We start from the raw sequence: 26,774 nt of genomic DNA on the forward strand, positions 1-26,774 counted from the left end.
CCGAAAATGTATGACCTTATATCAATGCCGAATGGATACGACCTAGAACGTTTATGGACAATCTGGGAATTCGAGAAAAGAAAAATTGGTCGTCCGTTGGACTGTTCACGAAGCCTGCTTCGAGGCAGATAGGGCGGTGTTGTTGGGTTGATATCGAAGGAGTTCGACAACCCTCTCCACCTCACGTTCTCATGAATAAAAATTAATTGTGCCAGGAATGGAATTGGTTGGTAATTAGTCACGTATGTACGTGCATTAGACCTTTTTTGCGCTACAGAACGGGGACTCACGGATAGCTACCTAGGTAGATATATATCTTTTTTCGACTTTAACTAAAAACGATCAGTTAGAACGCGCCAGAAATTGCGATAAGCTACATAGGTAGTCAGGATATTATATCCATACAATACACACCTTCTGGCTGCGACTTACTACTCTCAGACTGCTTTGATTAATCGATTGAGATTGACATCACGCGATTGATAGATAGGTATCTACTTTCATAGTGGACCTTGTGTGCGATCTGCAACCAATCGATCAATCAATCACGAGCTGGCTATCCTAATCCGTAATACGGGACGATAAGATAAGGATACGATTTCATAGAACCTTCCTGGCTACAATAATACTGGTTAGTTCGCTTGTCTTTACACTGAGGTATGTAAGGAAAGTGTTACTACGGAGTAGTAACAGCGGTTCGAGTCTACGTGCTACATCTTACAAGTTGTATCTTTCTTGCTTAAGAAAGATAAGAAAGAGGCTTGTGGAACGAGAACGACGGGGTTTGTTGGTGATTTTGAGACAATGGGCTCGTTTCGGGGATCGCAGACAGAGGGCCTGGAAGGGTACAGTGTCATGGATCCTTTACTGCCTGGATAGATACCTCGTTTAGTCACGGGGTGATGCGCTAAGCCTTGTGCAGGCGCAAGACGCAATGCGGGCGCTTCCAGGGCTCTCTATGTTGCGTTGGGGCAGGAATTCGCATTCCTTTTGTAACTTCTTCTGGGATACAACTTCTGGTCTCTGGGGGCATTGATCGCAGTGGGGGTTCATCGATTTTTGCAATGCAGAAGGACGGGTTTCTGGGCTCGATGATTCTCTCCATTGGACAGGAATGGGGTTCCCTGCACGTGTGTCTGTTGAATTGTATGGTTTTTTGGTGCATACGACCATCAGATACACTTTGGGAGAAAGCGATGCTGCTAGACAGGACACATCATGCTCACCAAGGTGGAAACCGAAGAGACACCATCTTCTAGTCACCTAGGAGCTGACAAAAGTATAACCGTGCAGTAGAGAAAAAAGTTGTTTTAAGTTTCGTCAGGCTTGGCTTCCCGGCCTTTTCCAACACCTGCCATTGTCCACGTCCACACACACCGCCAATTGCCGAACCTCATCTCTCAATTTTGCTCCATCGGACCCTTGACTCCATTCCCGCGCTGCACATTACAGAGAGCACACACATGCCAGTCAAGAGACGTTTAGATCGAGGAGGGGTACAGCATGACGCGAACAGTCGCGCCGAAGGACTTCGGTGGGAGGTTGTGGCGGAACTGGGCACGGACGACACCGGAGTTACCTGCAATCGTGCCAATCAGTCGCTGAACATCTCAATTTCCTCATCGGCCGTCGATATCATGTCCATGCCATAGTTATCGAGGCCGGATATCCCACATACCGTGCGTCCGGGTGACCTTGCCCCAGATTACCCGGATCTTGGAGCCCTGGATCTCTCGCTTTGCCCGGTAGACGAAGGCGACCTTCTTGCCCAAGTAGAAGCTATATGCAGAACCCGTCTTAGCCATCCTTCCTTCACCCGATCCACCGACGACGTTGTGCGGTACTCACTTGGCGGCCTTAGGGTCATCCACACCCTCAATCTTGATCAGACTGGTGTTCGGGTTGGTGTTGCGCTTTCCGCGCTGGTAGCTCAGGTGGCGGCCCCTGTAAATGACTTCGTATTAATCGTCTGTTCTGATATTCCATGCACTGTCCCAATCCAATGTCCTAATATATAGCATCGCGGGTCCACATCTATTTACGGCAATGTTGGCAAAACGGAGGGTCCTTACTTCACGTATACTGTAGGAAAAATGTCAGCGCTCCATGTCAGCCAATTTGTCGCAGACTCGCAATCCCAGGCCCCCGATAATCAAGCGCTGAGACCAGACCGCCGCTTCCATCAAACATCATGGGGTTTACTCACATCTGTGGCCGTGTTCCGAAGGCATGGTGACGGATTTCTCTGAGCAACAGCGGGCAAAGCAAGGAAGAACGAGAGAAAGCAGCGCTGACCCGCAAAGTCAGTTGTCGTCGTCGGGACTGTCGTGGTTGTCGTCGCTTCGGTTGAGTACGAGTCGAGCGAGCGGCGCACAATCTTCAATTTGCAAGGTGTGTTCGGTGCGGCTCGCCCTAGCCCCAAACGGGAGCTTAGCGAGCTCGCCCGCACCAGGGCTAGCCGAGACCCCGTGATCTAGCGGACCATTCCCTTTCGAGACTGGAGTGATGCGGAGCGGAAAAATGCGTGGTGCGATTTCGGTACGTCAAAAGCTCCCGCCTTTTCTTCCGCCTTGCTCATTTTTGCCGGACCACTGTGGTCCGAGGCCGATATCTAGTTTCCGCCCAGAGCTCCTGCTCCGGTGGTTAACTCCGTGCCAGGACGCAGGTTGCAGTGACCGATCCTCGCAGTAGTCGATTAAACGTACCAGGTTCTGTCTTCACAATGACGAAAAGCCTCCAGCGACGGTCCTCCCGCGCAGCGGTGCGGCACGCAGGCGAAGGCAAAGACGCTCGTAAACGTCATAGCCCTAAGCTGCTTCGATCGACATGCTTATCCTCGCGGAGCTATTTCCACTCTCGAAGACTTGCGTCTACTGAATAATAATATAGCTTCCTATGCAGTATTTATAAAGCATTGTAACTCTTTTTCTGTCACCGTTAAGTGCCCCGTACCTAGGTACACCGTCCGGAGGCCCTATGGGTACTTTGTCAGACCGGGACACTATTTTGGAAGTCTATCCAAGCTCTTTGCCCCACATGTCATGTACCGGCCAGACGCCTATTCTTCAGCTCGGGATAACCTTTCCAGTTTTATGGAGTCATGGACGGAGTATTTTGAAGGACAAAATCTTCAACGGATAGTTTGCATAGGGCGGAGGAAGCATGTAGCCGATGTCGCCTGATTTTGCTGCTGTGGGCTGCCGTTTGGAGATGCTCCGAACCTCTGGTACCTTAGATGGGGGGGGGGGGTCACTTGTGGAAGGATACTGTGTGTGTCATGATCTGACAGATGCTAGACAAAGGTACTCTGGGTAATATTCCGTATACCATGTGCAGTCACTCTGGCTTTCTGTCGATCGCATCTCCACGATTTCACATAGCTTCAGAGACAGTTGGCGACAGGGCTTTGCCAAACGATCGATTGTAGCGGAGACCTTGGCTTCCCTGCAGCTTCTGGTGCGGTCGTTGTGGCAGAACCATGCGGGGTTGCCCTCTGCTCTTATGCTTCAACGATCGCATAAGGAGAACACCCACCATCAGGCTGTTCCGCTGTATGAGATAGTACTGCAACTTGTAGCTTTTCCACAGGTAGTTGTACAGCCTGTACTTTTGTGTCTCGCATTTTACTATTATTCATACCTCTCCCTACGTAAAGCTTCCGATCTCAGCTCACCCAGCCCAGGTGAGAATGCGGTCACCGATCAGGGAGCTCCACCTCCTGAAAACCAATAATGGGACGACTCCCGGTCTGCGGAGTTCAAGCGTGCATTAACCGACCTGGGCAGAGGAGCAGGCTAAAAGCAAATTCTCAGGAATTTCGCCTGTAACTGAATGTCAGGTATCATTTACCGGTTGACGGTTACTCAAATACGAAAAACTTCCCGCACGGGATGCCATGAGATCGAAGAATAATAATAGTGCTCTGGTGATGGTGTGTACTGTGCTTGTTAATGTTGCAGCAGGCGGCACAGTCAGCTAAGGCGAATCCATATCATAAGCAATATATCATACATAGCCCGTGTCCTGTCTATCCGTCCGTGGCGCTTGACGGCAGGCCAGACCCTGCTCCCCTGACCGCAACGCCAGCGTTGGATAATTCTGTGGCGATCCTGGTCAGAACTGCATTCTAGTAAAGATGCCGAAATGGATAAAGAAGCGATGGAAAAGCCTGAAAGAGCCACGAGCGCTGCGCCGGCGCTGCGCAGTAAGTGCCCGGTGCTCCCAACGACTTCTGCCTCTGGGGAGAAGAGGGGGGCCAAACCAGCCCCTCGCGGCGCGGAACAGCACGTACGTACGGAGTAGTCACAGTGGGAGAACCCAACTCTGTCTCCCAGCGGGCTTGCCCCACCATCGTGCCTCACCCACCTCTAGCTAGACAGCCCTCCCGCGTTAAAAAGTACCTGTTCCGCCGGGACAGCTGGATGAGCCATCTCTCCTTGCTCTCTCCCATCACTTCCTCTGCTCTCCCAGTATCCTCGTCTCCGTCTCCCCACTGAACCTCGTGCCTACACAGACCCAATTCCAGAATGGCGAGCTCAATAACCCAGGCGGAGGAGCGCCAGAACGCTGGGTGAGTGCGTTCACAGTGCTGTTTGCGTCTCTTACATCACTCACCGGTCTGGCCACCGGGGTCCGCCTGCTGCGTTGCATTGCGGGAGCACAGCAGACGGCAGGTGCGACCGTGTGCTCTGGAAGGCCAGCCCGGGCAATGACTCCCTCGAAGCCTCTCGACGCCCTTCGAGCTGGATACCTCGCTGTCTTCTTCATTACCCTGCTGTCGCCCGTTGCGTTTTGATGTGCGCATCGTGAACGCTCAGTCTGCTAACATGGGTTCCGCGTCCAGCACCGTCGAGCTCAAGGATGATACCGTCATTGTAGTGCTCGGGGCCTCGGGTGACCTGGCTAAGAAGAAGACTGTCTGTCTTACCCCTCATTCAGAGCCCGTGAGTGCCGCCAAACGCTGACAATAAAGCAGTTCCCAGCGCTCTTTGGCCTGGTAGGTCCATGACTGTACCCTCCTGGAAACCTCGAACGACGGCGGCTTACAATGGCGACAGTATCGCAACAAATTCCTCCCCAAGGACATCAGAATTGTTGGATATGCACGAACGAAGATGGACCACGCAGAGTACATCAAGCGCGTGCGATCCTACATCAAGGTCCCCACAAAAGAGATTGAGGAGCAGCTGGAGAACTTCTGCAAGATCTGCTCCTACATTTCCGGTCAATATGACCAGGACGAATCCTTTATCAACCTTAACAGGCACCTCGAAGAGATTGAGAAGGGCCGACGGGAGCAGAACCGAGTCTTTTACATGGCCCTCCCGCCCAGCGTTTTCATCGCCGTCTCTGAGCAGCTGAAAAAGAACTGCTACCCCACCAACGGCATCGCGCGGATCATTGTGCGTTGACACCTTCCCCGATGTTGTTTCGATTAGATACCTAGACCAATGCTTACAACCAGTGTAGGTTGAGAAGCCCTTCGGCAAGGACCTTCAGAGCTCGCGCGAGCTGCAAAGGGCTCTGGAGCCCAACTGGAAAGAAGAGGAGATCTTCCGTATTGACCACTACTTGGGCAAAGAGATGGTTAAGAACATCCTCATCCTGCGGTTCGGTAACGAGTTCTTTGGAGCCACCTGGAACCGTCATCATATCGACAATGTTCAGGTGCGGAATGACTACTCTTCATCCGATTGATAATAACTTATCTCACAATTCTCTAGATTACATTTAAGGAACCCTTCGGTACGGAGGGCCGAGGAGGTTATTTCGATGAGTTCGGCATCATCCGTGATGTCATGCAGAACCGTACGTCCTGGTCGAGGAAGGACTCCGTTTAGAAAGGAGGCTGATCGTAGTTTAGACCTTCTGCAGGTTTTGACACTCCTTGCCATGGAGCGCCCAATCTCTTTCTCTGCCGAGGATATTCGCGACGAGAAGGTTTGCATCTTTCTCGTTTTCAATCTGCTGTCGGATAGTGCTGATTTGCTGTCAGGTGCGTGTTCTGCGGGGCATTGACGCCATTGAACCCAAGAACGTGATTATCGGCCAGTACGGCAGGTCCCTCGATGGTAGCAAGCCTGCGTACAAGGAAGACGACACTGTTCCCAAAGACTCGCGCTGCGCAACCTTCTGCGCGATGGTCGCGTATATCAAGAACGAGCGATGGGACGGAGTGCCCTTCATTCTCAAGGCAGGCAAAGGTACATTTGATAATCTTACCTTCTCGCAATTAGCGGCGCTGACACTCCGCAGCCCTGAATGAGCAGAAGACCGAGATCCGCATCCAGTTCCGAGATGTGACCTCGGGTATCTTCAAGGACATTCCCCGCAACGAGCTGGTCATCCGAGTCCAGCCCAATGAGTCAGTTTACATCAAGATGAACTCGAAATTGCCTGGTCTCTCTATGCAGACGGTTGTCACCGAGCTCGACCTCACCTACCGCCGCCGATTCTCCGACCTGAAGATCCCCGAGGCCTATGAATCGCTGATCCTGGATGCCCTGAAGGGAGACCACTCCAACTTCGTCCGTGACGATGAGCTCGATGCCAGCTGGAGGATCTTCACCCCACTACTTCACTACCTTGACGACAACAAGGAGATCATTCCTATGGAGTACCCATATGGTGAGTCGCTTAGACCCTTAGCTTTAAAATGGTTCAACGGACTGACGATTGGCCCAAAGGTTCCCGCGGACCCGCTGTCCTTGACGACTTCACCTCGTCGTTCGGGTACAAGTTCAGCGACGCGGCTGGCTACCAGTGGCCGTTGACGGCCGCCCCTAACAGACTGTAGAATTGTACACGCCGCCATGTCGGGCAAAATAGTTCCGCTTATGTGGGGTCGGTGATTCATCGACGAGAATCGATGAAGGAAAACCAAACAAAAAGTGTTCTTATGCTGCTTGGTCAGTCGGTCTAGGTGGGATCAAATGATTTAACGCAATGGTTCTATGTTTCTTTTTTACAATATGATGATACACAAACGGCTGCTCAGAGCGGCATGGGAGAAAGTCGCAGAACGAGAATATTCATGGGAATGTCACGATAACATGGGAGAAATCGTCTGGCTCCAGGGCGTCTACATGAAAGAAAGAGCACGGTAATATGAATCACGGGGTGGGTGCGCATCTTTGCTCGATATCTGCAGGCCAGTTTCGTCTGCGTGTTTCTTCCGTCAGCTCCGATAGATGTCGGGTCGATACTCAATTCGATTTATCTATGATCTATGAACTGGAATGTGTGTATGTTTGTCTATGTGTGTAGTGCTGGAACGTGTAGTGTCCCCAAACCGCTCACGGTAGAGCTGTCCATCTCGAAACGCTGCCTGCTTCGACTGAAAGCGATCGAGAAGGCCGGCCCATGCTCCGGGATAGAGTTCAGCAGCGCAGCACAAACCCCAGTTCAGCAGAAACCCCCTCATCGCATGCGGGCGCGGCAGGGCTCCCGGGGCCCGAGGCTGACAGGGACCAGACTAACGCATGCCAGACTCGGAGCAGAGAGGGATGACGCATGCATGCAGGAACGCGTTACGCCTGACGGAGGGCGGCTCGGCCACGGCTGCGAGCCGCGGCGTGTCGGACGTTCGTCTCGTCTGCGTGGGTCGGCGCTGATCGTGGCCGTTATGCGCCACACATCGCTCCCTACACCTGTGTGTCGAGGACAGGCGCTCATCATGATTCCGTATGCAGATGGGGATGAATAAAGAACTGATCTCTCCGTCATTATCCGAGCACATTGTGTGACAGGCACAGCAACAGCTACCCAGGGACTAAGCTGCTCCGGGCGTACTGCTCATTCTTGGCCTGTCGGGGAGCTGACTCGGCCGTCGTAAGCCGTCGTGCATGCATGCTTGAGGAGTTCATTGACAGATCGCAAGCGTCCCCGACAGCTTCTTTGTCTGCATCTCATCTTACCCCGTATCAAGATCTCTATCCAACAAAAAAAAAACCTGTAGTACTTTTCTCTGCACGCGGGAGAAACGTGGCGTTGGACCGGCTCCCGCTTGTCTGGGTCTCGTTTCCCTTTCCACGCGGGCCAGACTGGAGACGGCTGCGCAAGAGAAAACGCGCGCCATCGGGCCTGGATGCGCTCAGGCCGGAGTCTGGTCCTTCTTGGCTCCGCTCCGCATTATTGCAGGAGCCTTGCGGATGATTGCCTACTCTCTCTCTCTCTGTTTCTCCTCCTTCACACAGCGTACGCGCAACACGTCGGATCCCCCCGTGTCAGTCGGCCTATCGTATTTTCGGATCGGAGCTTAGAGAGCTATACTGTAGCTGGCCTGGCTGACGAACTGTCAAAAGTCAACGGGAACCCCGGACCACGGATCCCAACCTTCGCGAAACGGGGTCCTGAATTGTCCTTCAGAGGAGAAAAAAATAGCACACGTCTTTCAGCAATTAGGAGAAATATTTTCGGGAGAGGCCAAGAGAACGAAGTAGCAACCGATTGGGTCTCGACGGTGCGCGCAGGACTGCTGGCAGAGACGAGGAGGACGAACACTGCAGTGCGCGCGGGACTCGACAGCAGCGGAAGAGGGATAGCAAAGAGGAGCAGAGCTGTATGCTGCCCAAGACACCGCTGCCATGCCGCAAGCCGCATCATGGGTGGGCTCGCCATCCATCAAAGGGCGGACAGAGTCCACGCGCATGGCTCTGTTAACGTTCAGTCTGGTCGGGTTACAGTGCGTCTTTCCCTACTTTTTGCTAAAAACATGTGCCAAGTTCAAGTCTTTTGGGGACGATACTGGTCCTAGGAAAGTCTAGAAGCATGCGACTGACGGGAACCGAGGCTCGAACAGGTTTACTTGGGGCATTGAGATGACCTGTACGTGAGAACTCACGCAGTACATTTTCCCAAGCTCTCTGGAATAATTCGCCGCTTTCTAACACGTTCTCCGAAACAGACTGCACTCCTTACCTCCTCCAACTCGGTCTCACGAAGTCGCGGACTTCCCTCGTCTGGATCGCTGGTCCGCTGTCGGGGTTGATAATGCAACCGATCGTGGGTGTCATTGCTGACCGGTCGCGCTCGAAATGGGGAAGACGGAGGCCATTTATGATCGGAGGCTCTATCGTCGTCGCTGCCTGTCTGCTGGTTCTGGGATGGACGTCAGAAGTCGTGGGAATATTTGTGAAGAATGAAGAGCAGGTACGAATGAGCTGGAATTCTGGAGCTCGCGGTGATGCGGGCATTTCGCGAGGCTCATTGTGGAATTGTGGCCGAAAGTGGCCTGTGCTATGGGAAATTCTTACTGACAGGCTTCTTTCCTGGACAGAAAAAGAGCGTGACTATTGCTGTCGCCGTTTTGAGTATATACGCTGTGGATTTCGCTATTAATGTCGGTAAGTCTTTATTCGAAGTCGCAGTCCGTCTGTCGCTGACCGTATCGGCTGATGATCTGTGTAGTTCAAGCATGCTGCCGCAGTTTGATCGTCGACACGCTGCCAATTCCGCAACAGCAAGCAGGATCGGCATGGGGTAAGGGTTGATCTCTGCATAACCTATTGGACACAGTCACTGAGAGCGTGAAGCCAGCAGGATGACAGCTATTGGTCATCTCATCGGGTATATCGCAGGCTCCATTGATATGGTCAGCATTTTCGGAACGACTTTTGGCGATACACAGTTTAAGCAGATGACGGTAATTGCGGCGGCATCCTTGCTTACTGCCGTATCGGTGACGTCCTATGCTGTCAAAGAGAGAATCTTGGTCTCTGCCAGGTTAGTCTACTGCACCTCGGTGTCTTCTATTCTTTCTGACATGCAAGGTTCTTAGGGGCTCCGACGACAAGGCTGGTGCCATCCAGGTGCTGTCCCAGTTATTTAAAACCACCCTTGATCTGCCCCCTCGAATACAGGCTATCTGCTGGGCTCAATTCTGGGCCTGGATCGGTACGATCCCCGGCAGACTTTCTGAATCCTCGCATGTTGCTAACTGTCCGCAGGCTGGTTTCCCTTCCTGTTCTACAGCACGACATGGGTAGGAGAGACTTATTTCAGATATGAAGCTCCCAAGCAAGCGAGTCAATCAAAAGATACCCTTGGCGATGTCGGTCGCCTCGGTAGTCTTTCTCTCGTCATTTTCTCCTCCATCACATTCCTGAGCTCCGTTCTTCTTCCCTTCGGTGTAAAGCCTCCAGATAATAAGAAGTCGACCTTCACACCCCGGCCGCCGCCTGGTGTAGCCGCAATCCTGAGCAAGATCACCAAGGTCCGCCCGGATCTGCAGACTGCATGGATGATATCGCATCTCATGTTCGCCGCGACCATGATCTTCGCCCCTCTCGCGCGATCTCTCAGATTCGCGACCTTGCTGGTGGCGATCTGTGGCATTCCGTGGGCTGTCACCTGCTGGGCACCATTTGCCTTCATGGGCGTTGAGATCAACCGTCTTGCCATGAACCCGGTCACCAATGCACGGGCAACCGGTGTTACTATGATCACATCCAACAGCATCCGAAACGGCACCTACCAGCCCGTCAGCACGAGTGATCGAGACGACGTGGAACTTAACGTGCTCCGTCTCAACCATCGCGAGACAGACAGCGACAGCGAGGACGAAAGCTCCGAGGGCGCGTCGACTGGTGAACTGGCTGGTATCTACCTTGGCGTGCTGAACGTGTACACCACCCTTCCACAGTTCGTCGGTACCTTTATCAGCTGGATCGTCTTCAGCATCTTTGAGCCGGGTACAAAAACCCTCGGTGAGGGCGGAAAAGCTGAGAACGCAAAGGCAAAAATCGAAGCTGCGAGAGACGGCGAGTGGATGAACCTCGACTCGGACACCCCCAATGCGATCGCGATATGCCTTTTCATCGGGGCTCTGAGCGCGCTGGTCGCTGCGGAGGCGACGAGGCGGTTACGGTTTGTACGATAGAGCGCAGGGGGGCGGTCATTTTCCGGTTTGTCGTCTTTTCCGTCGGCACGATATATGACTCCATCTCTAGTACTTAATTGCATCTTTCCCCACCATTTCGACGCCCATCTATTGTTCCGGTCTAGGTCTTCGGATTCATTGCAGCGCATCGCATTATTCCCCCTCCGCATTGTCATACTGGTTATTACTACGGAACGGAGTTGAAGCGTTTTTTTGGGTCATTAACGAGACGTGATCCTACTCGTGATCGTCTTCTGGGTTGGCTTGCTTGACTCACACTATTCTATTCCAGTCGCTTCACGTCCACAACGACAATGCCTAAAGTCATGGGATACCTCATATACGTGTACGTGCAGATATAATAGGGACTGGCTGACTTAATTCGGGTCCATAGTCCCGATGTTCGGTGTTTGTTCTTATGAGACGTGTATTATGATATAGTATAATAGTTTAATGGATGTTTGCATTATATAGTTATCTCTATGGGTTTTTGGATCGGTTCCACGAAGATAGTTGATTGGTTATTGAGCGCAACGTGGCTCCTGAGGCCTGAGTGACCCTGCGGCAGTGAGCTCCGCCTCAGCACAACCAATAAGAGCAAAGAACGGAGCTTCAAAGCGAATTGATTCGATTCTACCCGCTTCCCTCTGAATGCATTGTTCCTCGGTGGGCTCTGCGCTGCGCTGTTTGGGACCCGCCGGGAGAGACGTTGTCCAGCTGTCGGCGTATGATATCATACTTTCGCCATGGTTCTGTGTCGGTCGGCGGGAGTGACGGGATGCTGCGCTCTGTTTCGCACGGAGGCCCAACCTGGACTCCCCACTCGGAGAGCTCTTTTCTCAGCACGCATGGAATAGCTGTTGCTTGATTGATGGGTTCGTGTGGGTATGACGATACAGTAATATCTTATAAAAAGTCCCATGTTCCTCCACCCTGAACCCCCCCCCCCCTTTTTGGTATTTTTTTCCCCCTCACCCTCTTCCCCTCATCGTCCCCTCATTGCGTGTGGATATAAATATAAATAATCGTCTCAGGTCAGAAGGACTATCGTGTCTCTGAAAAGCTGTTCCGGAAGCTACATTTGATTTCACGTCCGGATTGAATTGGATCGGATTACAGTCTGCGAGAAGAACAAAATGGCGCCTAAGGTCCTTATCGTCCTCACCTCTCAGAGGACCATCCCTTCGACCGGGAACCCGACCGGATGGTACCTTGTAAGTTGTCAATTCAGCAAATGAACTCTATCTTCATGTTTGATTTGTCTCTTTTGTAGCGGTGTACATCTGCTTTGCTATACTTTACCTATATAGGAGACGCATCTAACACGATGAAAACAATGCTATACAGCCCGAATTCGCCCACCCGCACAACGTCATGAAGGACAAGGTCGAGATGACCGTCGCCTCGCCCCAGGGCGGCGACGCCCAGGTCGACCCCAGCTCGATCAAGATGTTCGAGAACGACCCCACCTCGACCACCTTCCTCAACACCCAGCAGAGCCTGTGGACCAACACGCACAAGCTGGCCGAGATGGTCCCCAAGGTGGGCGAGTTTGATGCTATTTTCTATGTCGGTGGGCATGGACGTGCGTTCCTCCCCATCCCTTCCCCTTCGTTTCGAAGGAGACATAAATCGCTGACGCGACGGTCTTGATTTCTAGCAATGTTCGACCTGACATCCGACCCGACCTCCCTCGCCCTGATCCAATCCTTCGCCGCAGCCAAGAAACCCATCGCGGCCGTCTGCCACGGCCCCTGCGCTCTGTTGAACGCCACGGCCCCCTCGGGCATCCCGCTCCTCTCCTCCGCCACCGTGACGGGCTTCTCCAACGATGAGGAGAACCAGGTCGGCATGATGTCCGCGATGCCGTTCGCGCTGGAGACGGAGCTGAACCGCGTCTCCGGGGGCGGGTACGTGAAGGCTGATCAGCCCTGGGGGGAGAAGGTCGTTGTGAGTAAGGTCGCGGGCACCGGGTCGACGTTGATCACGGGGCAGAATCCGGCGAGTGCGACGGGTGTGGGGGTGGAGTTGGTCAAGGCGTTGGGGTTGACGCCTTGAGTTAGTATATGGGGTACTGAGGGTATTGATGATGGGTTTTGTAAGGATTAGTTTGGGAGGGCGAAAAAGAAAAGAAAAAGAAAAGTGACGCATGAAATGAAATGAAATCAATCAATTGGATTGAATTTAATGAACTATATTTTTTGAAGTCCCTTATGAATATCTACATGGGTAACCTAGCTACCTGGCTATCAAGTTACTTCACTTACCTACCTGGAATAGCGGGGGAGGATGGATAGATAGGATAGGATAGGATATCAGAATCTATCACCAGTACAACAAGTAATAATTAATAATGGCATGGGGTGGGGTTCTAATGTAGCATGACGTCGGTTTAGTATCCAACTCAAGTTTGCACTCAAATCAGAGATTGATTGATGATTGATTGATTATTACATTACCTAAACTAGCCCTCTCGAGTGGTATTGTATTGTGTTTATTTATTTATTTAGTGCAGTACAGGAAGTTCTGAACTTGTCTTTAGTTGTATTTATTTATGCTGTGCCTCAAACTAGGAGGGCAGATGTGTAAAAATGTTTAAGGGTAATATGGATAAAAGAAGAGGACGCCATGGTTCTTGTTCTTATAATCACAAGGAAGAATTTGAAAGGTAGTTAGTAGGTTAGGAAAAAAGATAATACGTACAGGACGTACAGGTTATGGTTGGTTGGTTCGACAGATCTGATCTGATATAGGAGTTTACTTAATCAACACAAAAGGTTTCTTAATCTTAAAGGCAAGGCAACGCATCGCAAGGAAGGCAGCAGAACAGAGCTGAAGTCCGGTCAGGTCAACTCTGAATCAGAAGGTGGAATTGTTATCACTATCTGCGCGCCTGCTGCGTTGCATCGCGTTTCGCTTCGCTCTGGGGGAATCTTTTCAAGCTCGAGATGAAAAGGACAAGCGCGAATAAGACCAGAACAAGAACGAAAAGGGGGTAATCGATATCGGGAATAAAGGACAACAATAGTTGACAACGAAAAGATGACATAGGGAATCGAAGGCAGGCAGGAATGCCTGTGGAGAGTGTCTCGGCCAGAATACTTCAGTGGGTATGGATAGTGTAGAAAAGAAAGGAACTCAAGGCGGAGAGGTATTTGTACAGACAAACACAGGAAGAAACGTAAAAACGTCAAAGCTATAAAATCCAAGAAAACAAGAACAGGTCGTGGGAGTGGAAAGTAGAGCGTATCACGATACCATCGGCTAGGTATCAAGCTCAAATACACTCATGGAGAGGCGGCCCCTTTACCGTCCCGCTTCCATGTTTCCAGTAAGCTCTGCCACGCGGGCCTTGATGCGAGCAACACGCGATTCGATCGCTAAGGAGTCGTCAGTATCCACGATCAAGTTCTGCATGGTTGGGTTCCGATTCAACTTACTCTCTTCTCCACTGGTGTCCCCATCATCCGTCGGCGCAACCAGGCTTACTCGGTTCTCATCATACTGAGCCGCTCTCTCTGCGGCCTGCTTGCGGATCTGTGCCCAGCGGTCCTGGGTCGACGACAAGGGGCTTGACTCCGCGGGCGTCTCACGGCCGTTCGTAGGAGTCTCAGTACGATGCTTCTCCTGGAAGGTGTTCGAAACTGGAGAGTCTCCAGGGGCAAAGGCGGGCTGATCGGTCAGAGGACCCTGGTCGAATGAAGAGAATTCGCGGTCGGCCGCGGCCTTCTCGTCGGTGTTAACCCGGGAGAGGTCTTCGTACTCTGCATCTCGTCCTGCCCGTGGAGGTTCAGCCGAAGTCCTGTAAGCTGGATGCTCAGACTCAGGCGGCTGCTGTGAGACGACAGACCTCGGGGACTGAGGCGTAGCAGTACTCTCCTGAGCAGAGGGCCTTCTGATACCAGACAGGCGGTGGGCAGCAGGGGCCTTGGAGACGGGTCTCTGCTCCTGGGCGGCTTTAGCCTTGCCTTCAAGAGCAGCTCGCGCGGCAGCAACTGCAGATGGCTGAGCGCCAGTAGGCTTCATTGGCGGCTGCTCGTTCTTCTTCTTGCCGCTCCCAAAGAGGCCCTTGAATCCGGTATTAACGGGCTTCTTCTTCAGCTTCTTGGAATCGGAGGAATCGACAGACTTCATAGGTTCCAGCTCAGAGGCAGCTTGCCCCGCAGGGGCGGTTTCCGCCGCTTGTTCAGCGGTGGGCTTAGGCGAAGGAGCCACATCAGCAGCGACCTCAGTGACCGTCTCAGAAGGCTTCTTTGGCGTTTCTGGCTGAGAGGGAGGCGCGGCCTTGGACTCCTCTTCTTGTGCTGCTGGAGGAGCCTGCTTAGTTGTCGTACTTGGGGTCGGAGATGGGCTGCGTGCCTGGCCATTCGTTGGCAGGTTCAGAGACTCTGCTGGAGCGCCTGTTCCGGCACGACTGTCGCTAAGATAGGCAGATCGAACAGCATCCTTGTCGTAATTGCTAGCCCACTTCATTGCCTGAGACGCCTCACTCAAGATTGCGGGTTGAAGTGTCATCATAGAATCCGTCTTCGTAGAATGTTCATCATCGGACACCTGAGTCTTGCGTCCGTTGGAAGCCTCCTGTTCCTGCTGCTCCCGGTGCTTCTTCTGGAGGGCAGCAGCTGCAGCCTGGATCCTAGCATGCTGGTCTGGACCAATGCTTGTCTTGCTATGCGGAGCTTGATTGTTCGGCCTCTTGTACGATTCTTCCACAGGAGTCACCTTCTTGGCCGATGACTTGCGACGAGTCAATTTTCCCTTCCTGCTGAAACCGAAGAACCTCTTCTTCTCAACTATATATGCACCAGGTTCCGGTTCAGGTGCTGCGCCTTTCACCTGCTCCTCGAGGATGAGCCACTTCGCACCCGCGATAACCGTCTCGATTAAAGCGCATCGTCCGAATACCGCCTTGCGAGTCGCAGGCTCCTCTCCCGACAGACTGCTGATCCAGACCCACCAGAACGAGTCGTCTAGGTCGAGAGTAGTTATGCTGGCAAGCTCACCAGGCTCGAGGGTCGACTCCGTGTCAAGCGTGCGCTTGTGTGACTGCGAGCTCTGCCCCCTGGCAGTCGCAATCGGAGGCAGAACCTTGTCTGGCGGGAGGAGCAATGGAGTAGGGCCTCTAATGCTGCCATCGTCAGCAAATCCCGTCGATAGGAAGTCCGCCCAGGATGGAGTGGTGGGACGGCCAAGATCCGGAGACTGAGGAGTGGAGCTCAGGCCAAGGGTATCATTATTCTTCGGAGCCGTCAATCCATCAACGTCATCATCGGATTCGTCGAGCGCACCGCCAAAACCAATATCCTCAAAACGAGACCATGACGCGTCGCGCAGACTCGTCGAAGCTTTCGAGCTGGAGACACTGGACTGGTTTGTGGAGGAGATGCATTTCAAAACTCTAAGACATTCATCAGTCAAAGCGCGGATCGGGTCCTCATAGTTGGCAAATTCTTTGAGTTGGTGATCGCTGTCTCTGTATTCGAAGTTCTTTGCGCGCCTTAACAAAGCAAAGGGTGTCGGAGAGACAGTGTCGACGATCATAACGACTTTCGTTGTCGACACCTGCAGAAGCGTTGGCGTCTCAGGAGGGTATTCCGTCGCTTGAACGAGCGACTGGAGAGCGATTGGAAGCGTAGAGATGCCATTGATGGCACGGTTTGAGTCCGGAGATATCGATCGGAGGTACGCGAAAAACAAATGGCTGGTCGCATCCGCAGCACTTTTTTTTCCAGTTTAGCGACATCACGCTAAACAGAGCCACTATCACTTACTTCGTCCAGTTCTTGTATGACGCCTCGAAGCCGTTGCCCGTGTCTACATGTTCAAACGCCCACCATCCAGCATATCTTGAGAGCTTTCTCCCTCCAAGTCCGTTGGACTTGCCATGAGCGGCGATTGCCGCAAGAAGGTCGAAGAAATCGAAGATAATCTTGGTTCGAGCGTCCGATTCAACACTAAGGGGGATGAACGTGGAGAAGGCATCGCGCGCCAACTGCGAGTCTGGATCCAGTCAGACCAACCTCTACACCACCATGATATCCCCTGAGCAAGAGAATCGTACCTTGTTCGCCAACCTTAAACAGCTCGTAGGCTTCCCAGGTGACGACTCCTCCAGGGAGTCGGCTCCAGCACCATTTCATAACGCTGCATAATACCTAAAAACAGGGAAACGACAAGATTTAGCCTCAGTCACATTGCGTGATATGAGAAGTGTATCTCCCCACCATTGGCTCCGTCAGGCGCAGCTCCTGCATCAAGGCATCTCCACGAAGAGGCTGTCTTCCAGGCGGAGGGTTGAAGTAATTGCGAATGAATGTACGTGCCGCGCTGGGGTCGGAGCTGGGCCGGAAGGGAAGTAGAAGAAATGGTACATCGAGCGCTACACGGCGAGCGCAGGCCAGTCAGTATCTCGCCGACATGAAATGCAATAGGCACAGGCGACGGTAGACAAACCTCGTCCTTTCAGCTCCTGCGTGCATCCTCGTAGCAGCTCCTGCACCTCCTCCGGAATGACCTCTGTACGGAGCCATGCGTCCGTCCACTGGGGCTTCGCGGGAGCTTCCTGCTCGGGGGTATTTTGCTTTGCCTGCTTCTTGGCAGCGCTGGAGTCTTTACTCCGGAAAACCTTTGCGAGAAAAGTCATGTTGACGGCGCGGTCGCTCGAGGCTCGACTGGTAGCTGGCGATGAGTTACGGGGCAGCGAATGATATGTCGACAGCAAGCATCGGAGAACGGGAGGTGGTCTATTGGGACGGAGATCGGATGTGAAGCGGAGGTTTCAAGGCGTTTTCTGAAGATGAAAATGATAAAAAACGTAAAGAAAAAAACAGAGAAGAGGTTCGCCACGAAAAGAAAAGAACAAATTACTAGACCAAGAGGAGACGCCGTGCGGTGAACCTTGGGACCCTTGGAGCAGAGAACCAGGATACTCCGTACAGCGCGGGTGGTGGTCAGGACAGCAAGAGGGTGAGGACGAGATGAAACGTCGTCAGAAGAAAAAGAGGGACCACCAAAGGCGGGGAGACCCAGGGAAGAAGAGATTGAAACCCTTTTGCAGGCCGCGACAGAAGAGAAGGAGAGGGAGCGTGCGGCGGTGTGGGTTTATGGGGGATCTTTTAGGTTGTGTCGACTTTTGGATCTCAGGGGTAGGTTGTGTCTGCTCTCTGTCCGCGCGACAGCTTCAAGCCACTGCCGGTCCCCCGCGGCTGATCAGCTCGACTCCAGACTGTCTGTACGGATTACGCAGGACTACGCAGGAATTAATTCATGGATTGATCATATATGACTTCTTCACTACCCCACGATGAAGATACATATGCTAGGCCGTGGAACATGCAGCCCGCTCGGAAGTTTCGTTATCTCATGGCTAACTTAAACGACTGCACGCAGGCCCGTCTCTGCCCAGAGATCAGACGCAGGGAGGGTGGAGAGCCATTCATGAGTTCGGCACTTCTCTTTTTCTCACTTACTACATACTGACCTCATGTCAAGTCTGACGATAGCTGCAGTCGATGGGACTCTTCACGCGAATTAGATGCGAGGAGCGACGCCTGATGATCGCCCAGCAGTGTGCGAAAGCCTGAAGGAGCGCGTCCCAGAGCCAGACACGTCGGTTGTGCTCTTGGTCGGCCCGCTCCATCGCTGGCGTGTGATGATCCCGAGTCCGCTGCAGACACCAATAGAGTCCTGAGGCCGGCCTGACAGACCATTTAACAAGGTTCATCCGACGCGACGGTTAGCATCTGCATTTGGGCCAGGCCGGGCTACCAGTCGTCCTGTCCATGGGTCACGGCGCTTCTGCTAGCTCGCCTGGTTGGCTCGGTTGTGCATGTCCGCCCCCAGCCCATAACCTGCACCAAACGCAATAACTTCCAACAACGTCCGTTGTGTATCAATATTACGAGGCCTTGGGGGCTTTGGGACGACCGTGGATGCTTCTACTCTCGATTATCGAACATTTTTTGAGCGTTTTGAGGTCAGAATCATGCACGTCCACCGCCAGAACTCCTGGACCTGTGGGAACGGGTCATTTCATTTTATTTGGTCTGGACCTCTCTGGACCGACTCCGCAAATTTGACAGGCCCGGTGTAGAGTCTAACATCCAGGACATCCTTCAAGACAAACAACTGCCGCACCCTTTCTGTCGGAATTTTTACTTGTTACAACCCACTCTAAAAAATTTTTTTCTAGCTCTATCAGGCCTGACTGAGCCCTGGAAAAGAAAAATAGAAAAGGGGAACTGGCTCTGGAGGTGCCTCTCTTCTTCCACCTGCGGTTAGGGCCCGGGACAGCAACCGCGGCGCTGTCTTCTTAGCCAGGAACGCCTTCTCCTGCTCCACCCTTGCGTTTGCCTTAACTATTCACTTATGCCGTACTTACTAATAATGTGGCTTGTCGAGTTTTCGATACCCGACCAGGACTATCTAAAGAGCACTGAAGCTTATAGAGCACATAGTACTCCATATTTTGGATGTGCAAACAACAGTATGGACCATGATGCATGAGGAGTGCAGATGTATTGGGAACAACTAATATCCAAACCGGAGAGCTCTTTTCAATTCAGGACAGCTTCGATTTACGACTGGACGCGTTGTGGCGCTCGATATAGAGCCAAGCCCCGTAACCGAGGGTTTGTCTGTGCATACTCTTGAGGCTCAAAGCAGTTTTTCCAACCGGCTGGAAACCCAGCACTCGAAAAATGAAATGATGATTTCTGAAACGGCGGCAGCTCGGCGGTGCCGGCCCCACGATGTAGGCTCAACCTGGCGGCGTTGAACACCGGTGGAAGCTTGTTTTGCTGTGAGAGAATCTTCCGAGTTGCCTCCCGAGGTGAGATAGGAAACCGAAGAAGTGAACGGAAGATCATTTGCTGTCTCAAAGCCCTGTTTGATGACCTCGGGACGGCTGTACCTGGTTGTCTGCGGAGCAGTGACTGTCTAGGAAGGTACTCCGTACGGAGTAGATGAGAGCTGCGACTCTGCGAAGAGAATAAACTTTGGGCTGCAGCTGGATTATACTTGATACAGAATAGAGGCTTGGGACGGCCGCTTAGCGGCTCGAGGACATAAGATTCATCATACTCCGTACTACGGACGCTCCATATTGACTATGGAGTACACGGCAGGGAACAGCAGGGAAAGACTACGAGCCTGACGCATCTCAGTGGCTTCGTGCTTTGTCTAGAAGATTGCTGACGGATGAGCAGGCAAGAAACGCATCCAGGGAGAACGTGGACTCCCCAACGTCGCACTGCGAGGATATCCTGGATCCGGAGCAGATTGTGAATATGAACCGATATCCAGGATTTTTCTATGCTCTCTGTCTATCACTCCAGTGGAAGAGACATGCTGTGGACCGTTGCATATGGAGTTGAGGCTGTAGGATGGAGACATAATCTAAGGAACTTGAGAGTCTACTGCGTACTCAGTCAACACCAAATTTTTTGCGGAGAAGATGTTTTGCAGATGACAGGGGATGTTCCACCAACCGGATAAAGGACTGTCTCTCTGGATATGTCAGCCGCTGCTGTTCTCCGCGGGCTCAAGCCGATGAACTGCTGGAGCGTGACATGCGGAACGGATCGCAGACGGGTCTCACAACGACCAGATCGGCATAATTAGTGGTCTTTAGGATAAAAATAGGCGTTAATTAGTATGACAGCGTGTGCGGTGGAGCGGGCGTGGATCAGAAGCGGCTAGAAGAGCGAGAGAAAGCGGACGCCGACCAGGGCTCTTTCTGCCTGCATGGCTCCCCCTACCAGAAACCCAAACACAAACTCAACCCCCCCAAATCCTCCACCTCCCACCGTTCTCTTCTATCTTTAGAATCCTCGCAGCAACCGCGTGTCGCTCATCCACGCCCGCACAGAGCCTCTCCAACGCCGCACCCTGGGAGCCTCCGATCGCTCTCCAGACCCCCGACTTTTTTCTTTTATCTCCGTACGGCCTGCACCACGCTGTGTGTGCCCGTGCCGTCGCGGCTGTCTGCCTCGTGGTGGTCGCTGGGCCCGGTCGGGGATACTCCTCGCCGTCTCTCACTCGCCGTGCCAGCGCTGAACAATAAAACCTCTCCGTGTCGGTTCTCTCCGCAGCTCCAGAAAGGACCGCTCCCGTCTTGAGAAGCCCTTGGAGTCCGTTGGTTCCCGCGTCTCGACTCAGGGCCCCGCGTGGATAAGGACTTGGGAGAAGCAGACGGACTTTTTTTTTGTCAACCTGCCTCCCCCCGCTGAAACCGCCGTTTCAATCGCTTATCGCAGCCCGGAACGGATACCGAAAGACGATCTTGACACTGGAGCCCTCCCTGGGCAGCAGTGTGCCCCTCCGTCTCAGGGCCTCCGGTTTGTCTCTTCCGTCCGTGTCCCGATCTGATCCGCCAGCACACCAGCCGCTACAATGGGTCGGAGGAAGATTGAGATCAAGGCGATCAAAGATGATCGCAACCGCTCCGTGTAGGTTTCCTTGCAGACAGACACGTACAGACATGATGGCTGATCCGGTCTTGTCCACTTTAGCACCTTTCTAAAACGAAAAGGAGGTCTCTTCAAGAAGGCCCACGAGCTCTCCGTGCTCTGCTCCGTCGACGTTGCTGTGATCATCTTCGGCCACAACAAGAAGCTCTACGAGTTCTCGTCGGGTGATATTCGAGAGACTCTCGGCCGGTATCAATATGTACGTGCTGTTTCATCCATCCCGCCATGTCCGCGACGATAAAGAGTGAAATTTTTTTCCCCTTTCAACTTCTGACCCCTATTCCAGTACGGTCAACCCCACGAGCACAAAGGACCTCAGGATTTCGCCGGCAAACGCGAGGCAGACGACGATGACGATGATGACTCTGGGCCAGAGGATGCAGCTGCTCAGAATAACAATAACACGAATAATAACATGGTCCCGCCGCACTTTCAGAGCCAGCCTGGGTTCCAGCACATCAACCACGCGCCGTCCGCCTCACCACCGATCTCGAACGGTGTCCCGTTCGGGCCCCGTCATGGCACCCCACAGCCTCAGGGTATCTCTCGGCCGTCATCGAGAAACCACGTCCGTCGTGTGAGCTCGAATTTGGTTCCCCAGCAGCACCCACATGCCACCCCTCCGCCCACGCAGAATGGCTTCGCATACATGCCAAACCCGTCCATTTACAACCCCAATGCGAACCCGAATTTGAACCAGCAGCCCCCACGGCCCGGACAGTTCCCGCACTATGGTCCTCCTCCCCAAGGACCTCAGCATCAACCTCCGCAGCCTCATCCTCCGCACCAGCCGATTCCTCAGCATCACCAGCCTCCTCCACAGCATCATCCGCAGCAGCTTCCTCCACATGGCCTCGCGCAACAACCTCCTCAACATGCACTCCCACCACAACCGCCCCAACACCCTATGTCGCAGCCACCACCTCAACATGGACTCGCGCCGCAGGCTGCTCCGCATGGTCTCCCTCCTCAAGCACCCCAGCCTCCCATGCCACAGCAGCCGCCTCAGCATGGAATCCCGCAGCAGCCGCATCACCAGATGCCGCAAGTTGTCCAGGCGTACATGCAAGATCAGGGGAGACATTCAATGCCTCCTGCCTTCCCTCCAGAGCAGCAGCAACAGCGTCCTGTGTCCTTGCCTGAACCGTCGCCTCCACATCAGATGCCCGCTCAGACAAAGTCTGAAGGGAGTCAGTCTCCGCCTCAGCCAAAGCCCCTGCCGTCTAAGTCGCGCAGTATCTTCACACCGATTGACGACAGAGGATCCGTGCTGGCTCGCCATTTTGGGGTTGGTCCTCCCATGTGCGAGTCTCCGCGCAACGATCAGCCACCCAAGTCGGAGTTTTCGCAGGAGAATAGCAATGGCCAAAGCGTGTCGGGGCCGCCAGCGGCGCCTCCACCACCTGTCAGAGCTGTCACGGATCCCCAGCGTACGCAGATTCCTTCCATTCCGGATATCCAGCCACCACCACGGGCAAATAGTGCACAGTTGAATGCCAAGCGTCCCCGACTGAAGGTGCAGATTCCAAGCGAGAACTCGGATGGAGGCAGCGCGACGGCCGAGTCGTCTCCGCGCGATTCTGCTGCGAACAAGACGATCACCCCTGCCAGGGCAAATCCTGAGAATCATTCTGGCGTCGTTCTGCCTCCTCCGTCGCCATCTGCGAGCGCTCTTTTGAGCGCCGGTGCGCAGGGTCCTCCGAATCCTTTTGCGCGACCGCCTCCACCGGGAACTGCCTCTCAGAACAACAATGCATATGGTAGCAACAATAATATTGAAACTCCGATCTCTGCGCTCCCTAGCCGCTTTGTATCAGATGCACTTCTTCCATCCCCCTCGAGTTTCTTCCCCGAGTGGGGCTTCAGCAGGTCCGGACCTGACAGCAACATGTTGCCCAGCCCGCTCACCTTCCCCACTCCGTCTGTGCAGAACGGCCCTGGGTTTTCGAGGGAGGATGAATTGGACAAGAAACGGAAAAGCCCAGACGGTGGTCCTGGGGCAAATGAACCTGGCAAGAGGCTGAAGACCTAATTTTGCAGCTGTTCAACTTATTATCTTCGCCTTTTACTATTTATATCCATTGGCTATTATGATCCTGCGGCGTCGTGACCTGGCGTTCGGAAGGCAGCATTTTGGCGGTTATTAGGATGCTTGTTTGCCTTCTGCCATTGTTACTCCTAGCCTATGGGATAGGAGTTGTTTGCATTCGATTCTCCTTTTTTACGCCTCCCTTTGCTGCCTGCCTGTCTCATTATACCTGAGCGACACACATATTCCTCCCTACTCCTATTTCTTTGTACTGTTGTTTTCTAACTATACCCCCCTTCCCGTCGTTTCTGGTAATAAAAGAGTCCGGGATCTGCATTTAACCCCCAATCTTCAGAAAGAGCGAACATCCTGACCATCTCGCGCGATGTTGTAGGATGTTTGCTATATTTTTGGGCTCCTAACTCCTCCAAACTAACCGTTTGACATTTTCTTGCAATTTCTTGCTTTTTTTTGCTGGCGTCGAAGTCCATTTCGGTTGTTCACCATAGTTCTCTCTCGATTCCGAATCATTTTTTAACACGCCCAGCTGGAAGCTTCCTTTCTCCGCCCGGGCTCCCTTGCCTACTGTACTGCCTGCTGATGTTAAGCTAATGAGGTGATGCTTCAAATTTCTCATGTGATGAAGGCGGGAGCGGGCAAATTGTACGTACAGTATATAGGACTGAAATTGATGATCACTTAGATGAGATACCAAGTCATAGTTCTCCTGAATATATACGGGTGTATGTGATGGGATGGTTCTGGAGATGATCTGTCTCTGTAGGATAATTATATTTATATCATAAACCCTCTCTCCAGCTATGCGCAGCATCTCCGCGTCAAAATCATAATCAAGACCGGTATAAGAAAAAGATCGTGGTCCATGTACAGACATAGCTGCATTATCTATTTATCTATTCATCTATGTATTCACGTATGTATCGTTATCAGTACCCGAAATCGCGTCGCTGGCGAGTTAGTATCGCCGAAACATGACATGCATACATCCCCCTCCAGAAAAGCAAGGCATATCGTCTATTAGTCAACGCGGGTATTTGCTTGATTATGATTAGGATTTATTCTTTTTTTTCCTTTTTTCCCCTTTTCACCACTTTAATGTCGTCTCATCTTAAATGTTTTTTCTTCTTTTCTTTCTTCCTTTTCTTCCTTTTTGCCTTTTGCCTTTTGCCTTTTTATCTTTATCTTTTATTTCATTATTATCCAGAATTAATTATGCCTCCGGCTTGTGCTCCTCCGTCTCCATCTTCGGCTCCGCCGCCGCACCGGCCCCAGCCTCCGCATCCGCCGCGCCAGCCCTCGCCTGCGCCGCGGCCTTCTTCTCCTCAATCATCTCCCTCCGCGCCTTCTCCTGCTCCGCGAGTCCTGTCTTCGCGATCTCATGCGAACGGTTCAGCTCGATCCGCTTGATGAAGAGGCTCAACAGACACCCGAACCCGGCCACCGCGACGTAGAAGATCCACGCCCTGGACAGCGCGAAGGTGAAGGATTCCAGCACGGCGCGTTTCTGGTCCGGTGGGAGGGTCGCGATCAGACTCTTGTCGGAGCCGGAGAAGGAGGATGCGATCTTTGATGCGGTCTCCGGGCCGAGGATCGATACGAGATGTGGGATCTGGTCCGCCATGACGTTTTGGTAGACTACCCCGCCGAGGACGATGGACATCGCTGTTGAGAGTTGTCTCACGAAGCCGAATGTCGCGGTCGCGGTGGCCATGTCTGTCGGGTGGATGTTGGCTTGGAGGGCGACGAGGGGGGCCTGGAAGTTCGGTCCGACGCCGATGCCTGAGATGATCTGGTAGATGATGATGCGGGGCCAGGAGGCGTAGGGTTTCAGGTCGATGAAGAGGCCGAATCCGAGCGTCATGAGGAACATGCCGAACCAGATCGGTTCGAGGTAGCGGCCTGTTTTGCGGATAAAGATTCCCGTCGTGGCAGAGAGGACGGAGAGGGAGAGGGCTTGCGGGAGGACGTACACCCCGCTGAGGATCGGGGAGGCGAGGAGCACGGTTTGGAAGTACAGTGGGAGGTAGTAAGCTCCGGAGATGAAGACGAAGGCGTGGCAGAAGGACATGAGGAGGACGACGACGTTGTGCCAGTCGTGGAATAACCGGGTCGGCATGATCGGGTACCGGGCGAGTTTCCACTCGTTGAGCATAAACAGGACGACCACGACGACGCCGAAGATGATCAGGCAGATGACCGTGGCGGAGGCCCAGGGGTAGCTGATGCCGCCAAATTCAAGGCCGAAGAGGAACATGACGGTGCCGCCGACGATGGTGATCGTGCCGAGCCAGTCGATCGCGCGGAGGCCGGCGAGGAGAGGGGTTTTGGGGGTTTCAATCTTCAGAAGGAGGAGGAGGATGACGAAGGCGACGCCGCCAATTGGTACTACACATCAATTCTATGTTAGGGAAATGGAAGACATGTTTGGAAGAAGTTGGACGCACGGTTGAGATAGAAACACCACCGCCAGGTGACTCTGGTCGTAAATGCACCGCCGATAATTGGACCCAGGGCACCCGCGACGGCCCAGGTGGCTCCGAAGAGACCGTAGTACATTGGTCGTTCTCTATTTATCTCTTAGTTACCAATTCATAGGTGTGAAACCTAACTGAGGGCTGACAAGAGACTAACCTCACACTAAACAAATCACTGACACAGATATTCCCCAGCACGATCAGTCCACCACCTCCCACACCCTGGATGGCTCTGCCCGCGATGATCATGGCCAGGTCGACGGCCAGCGCGCAGATCAGACTGCCGACGAGGAAGATAAAGTTGGCCACGAGTAGGATGGGCTTGCGACCCCAGATATCGCTGATCTTGCCCCAGAAGGGGACGCAGGCGGCGTTGGCCAGCAGGTACGACGAGGCCATCCACGAGTAGCCGCTCTGGGAGGCGCGGAAGTGCGCTGCCATAGTTGGGAGGGCGGTAGAAACGATGGTCTGGACGTTGTGTTAGCATTGTCCAGGACAAGCATATCCAATGCGCGTAGTATGGATCTAGGTTAGGGTCATAGGGGCGCTTACCATGTCGAGGGCTGCCAGGAACAGGGATAGCTGCGAATGCTTGTCAGCTTTTGCCCGCATGATCTCCGTTCAGTAGTCCCCAAGACGGCACATACGCAAAGCGCCAACATGATAACAAAGACCTTCTTCTTCCCCATCCTGTGCGCCTGGGACGGCACTCGGTCAATGGGCGCGCCCGTGCTCTCCTCGACCGGCGCATCGTCGCCGGACTGGGACGACGACTGTCCCTCTTCTACCGTCATGTTGGCAGGCTTCTCCGACTCGACTGGCGACGAGTCTGTCCGCGAGGGAGGGCGCTTTTCCGCATCGTGGACGCTGTCGCTGCTGGCGCTGCTGTCGAGCGCCGTCAT

General features: G+C 53.2%; 10 protein-coding genes across 10 annotated transcripts; 6 read left to right on the forward strand and 4 right to left on the reverse strand.

The window, feature by feature from the left end:
• Positions 1–1,064: 1,064 nt before the first annotated feature.
• VTN00DRAFT_7066 (uncharacterized protein) lies at positions 1,065–1,426 on the forward strand (the record flags this gene model as incomplete). Its single annotated transcript, XM_069433772.1, has 2 exons — positions 1,065–1,258; positions 1,306–1,426. 2 exons carry the CDS (start codon positions 1,065–1,067, stop codon positions 1,424–1,426), a joined length of 315 nt encoding a protein of 104 aa, XP_069287120.1.
• Positions 1,427–1,481: 55 nt separating this feature from the next.
• Positions 1,482–2,231, reverse strand: VTN00DRAFT_7067 (60S ribosomal protein eL33; the record flags this gene model as incomplete). The annotated part of the gene is made up of 5 exons (XM_069433773.1): positions 1,482–1,579; positions 1,679–1,779; positions 1,849–1,944; positions 2,073–2,082; positions 2,207–2,231. 5 exons carry the CDS (start codon positions 2,229–2,231, stop codon positions 1,482–1,484), a joined length of 330 nt encoding a protein of 109 aa, XP_069287121.1.
• A 2,295-nt stretch (positions 2,232–4,526) lies between these two features.
• VTN00DRAFT_7068 (uncharacterized protein) lies at positions 4,527–6,796 on the forward strand (the record flags this gene model as incomplete). The annotated part of the gene is made up of 10 exons (XM_069433774.1): positions 4,527–4,570; positions 4,844–4,916; positions 4,976–4,996; positions 5,058–5,402; positions 5,470–5,667; positions 5,724–5,808; positions 5,864–5,940; positions 5,996–6,203; positions 6,256–6,627; positions 6,687–6,796. The coding sequence occupies 10 exons, from the start codon at positions 4,527–4,529 to the stop codon at positions 6,794–6,796; spliced, it is 1,533 nt and encodes a 510-aa protein (XP_069287122.1).
• Positions 6,797–6,953: 157 nt separating this feature from the next.
• On the forward strand, positions 6,954–7,705 carry VTN00DRAFT_7069 (uncharacterized protein; the record flags this gene model as incomplete). The annotated part of the gene is made up of 2 exons (XM_069433775.1): positions 6,954–7,102; positions 7,282–7,705. 2 exons carry the CDS (start codon positions 6,954–6,956, stop codon positions 7,703–7,705), a joined length of 573 nt encoding a protein of 190 aa, XP_069287123.1.
• Positions 7,706–8,585: 880 nt separating this feature from the next.
• Positions 8,586–10,879, forward strand: VTN00DRAFT_7070 (uncharacterized protein; the record flags this gene model as incomplete). The annotated part of the gene is made up of 8 exons (XM_069433777.1): positions 8,586–8,683; positions 8,801–8,826; positions 8,906–9,150; positions 9,278–9,344; positions 9,409–9,480; positions 9,534–9,723; positions 9,779–9,894; positions 9,948–10,879. The coding sequence occupies 8 exons, from the start codon at positions 8,586–8,588 to the stop codon at positions 10,877–10,879; spliced, it is 1,746 nt and encodes a 581-aa protein (XP_069287124.1).
• Positions 10,880–12,015: 1,136 nt separating this feature from the next.
• Positions 12,016–12,937, forward strand: VTN00DRAFT_7071 (uncharacterized protein; the record flags this gene model as incomplete). The annotated part of the gene is made up of 3 exons (XM_069433778.1): positions 12,016–12,093; positions 12,227–12,464; positions 12,540–12,937. The coding sequence occupies 3 exons, from the start codon at positions 12,016–12,018 to the stop codon at positions 12,935–12,937; spliced, it is 714 nt and encodes a 237-aa protein (XP_069287125.1).
• A 1,248-nt stretch (positions 12,938–14,185) lies between these two features.
• Positions 14,186–17,522, reverse strand: VTN00DRAFT_7072 (uncharacterized protein; the record flags this gene model as incomplete). Its single annotated transcript, XM_069433779.1, has 6 exons — positions 14,186–14,259; positions 14,320–16,598; positions 16,651–16,879; positions 16,941–17,034; positions 17,104–17,258; positions 17,333–17,522. 6 exons carry the CDS (start codon positions 17,520–17,522, stop codon positions 14,186–14,188), a joined length of 3,021 nt encoding a protein of 1,006 aa, XP_069287126.1.
• A 1,933-nt stretch (positions 17,523–19,455) lies between these two features.
• On the reverse strand, positions 19,456–19,746 carry VTN00DRAFT_7073 (uncharacterized protein; the record flags this gene model as incomplete). Its single annotated transcript, XM_069433780.1, has 1 exon — positions 19,456–19,746. The coding sequence occupies one exon, from the start codon at positions 19,744–19,746 to the stop codon at positions 19,456–19,458; it is 291 nt and encodes a 96-aa protein (XP_069287127.1).
• A 1,525-nt stretch (positions 19,747–21,271) lies between these two features.
• On the forward strand, positions 21,272–23,380 carry VTN00DRAFT_7074 (uncharacterized protein; the record flags this gene model as incomplete). Its single annotated transcript, XM_069433781.1, has 3 exons — positions 21,272–21,327; positions 21,391–21,547; positions 21,635–23,380. The coding sequence occupies 3 exons, from the start codon at positions 21,272–21,274 to the stop codon at positions 23,378–23,380; spliced, it is 1,959 nt and encodes a 652-aa protein (XP_069287128.1).
• Positions 23,381–24,608: 1,228 nt separating this feature from the next.
• On the reverse strand, positions 24,609–26,774 carry VTN00DRAFT_7075 (uncharacterized protein; the record flags this gene model as incomplete). Its single annotated transcript, XM_069433782.1, has 5 exons — positions 24,609–25,783; positions 25,843–25,964; positions 26,030–26,340; positions 26,425–26,454; positions 26,520–26,774. The coding sequence occupies 5 exons, from the start codon at positions 26,772–26,774 to the stop codon at positions 24,609–24,611; spliced, it is 1,893 nt and encodes a 630-aa protein (XP_069287129.1).

The sequence above is a fragment of the Thermoascus crustaceus genome (genome assembly GCF_041956765.1).
Source record: "Thermoascus crustaceus strain CBS 181.67 unplaced genomic scaffold VTN00scaffold_4, whole genome shotgun sequence".
NCBI classification, from domain to species: Eukaryota; Fungi; Ascomycota; class Eurotiomycetes; order Eurotiales; family Thermoascaceae; genus Thermoascus; species Thermoascus crustaceus.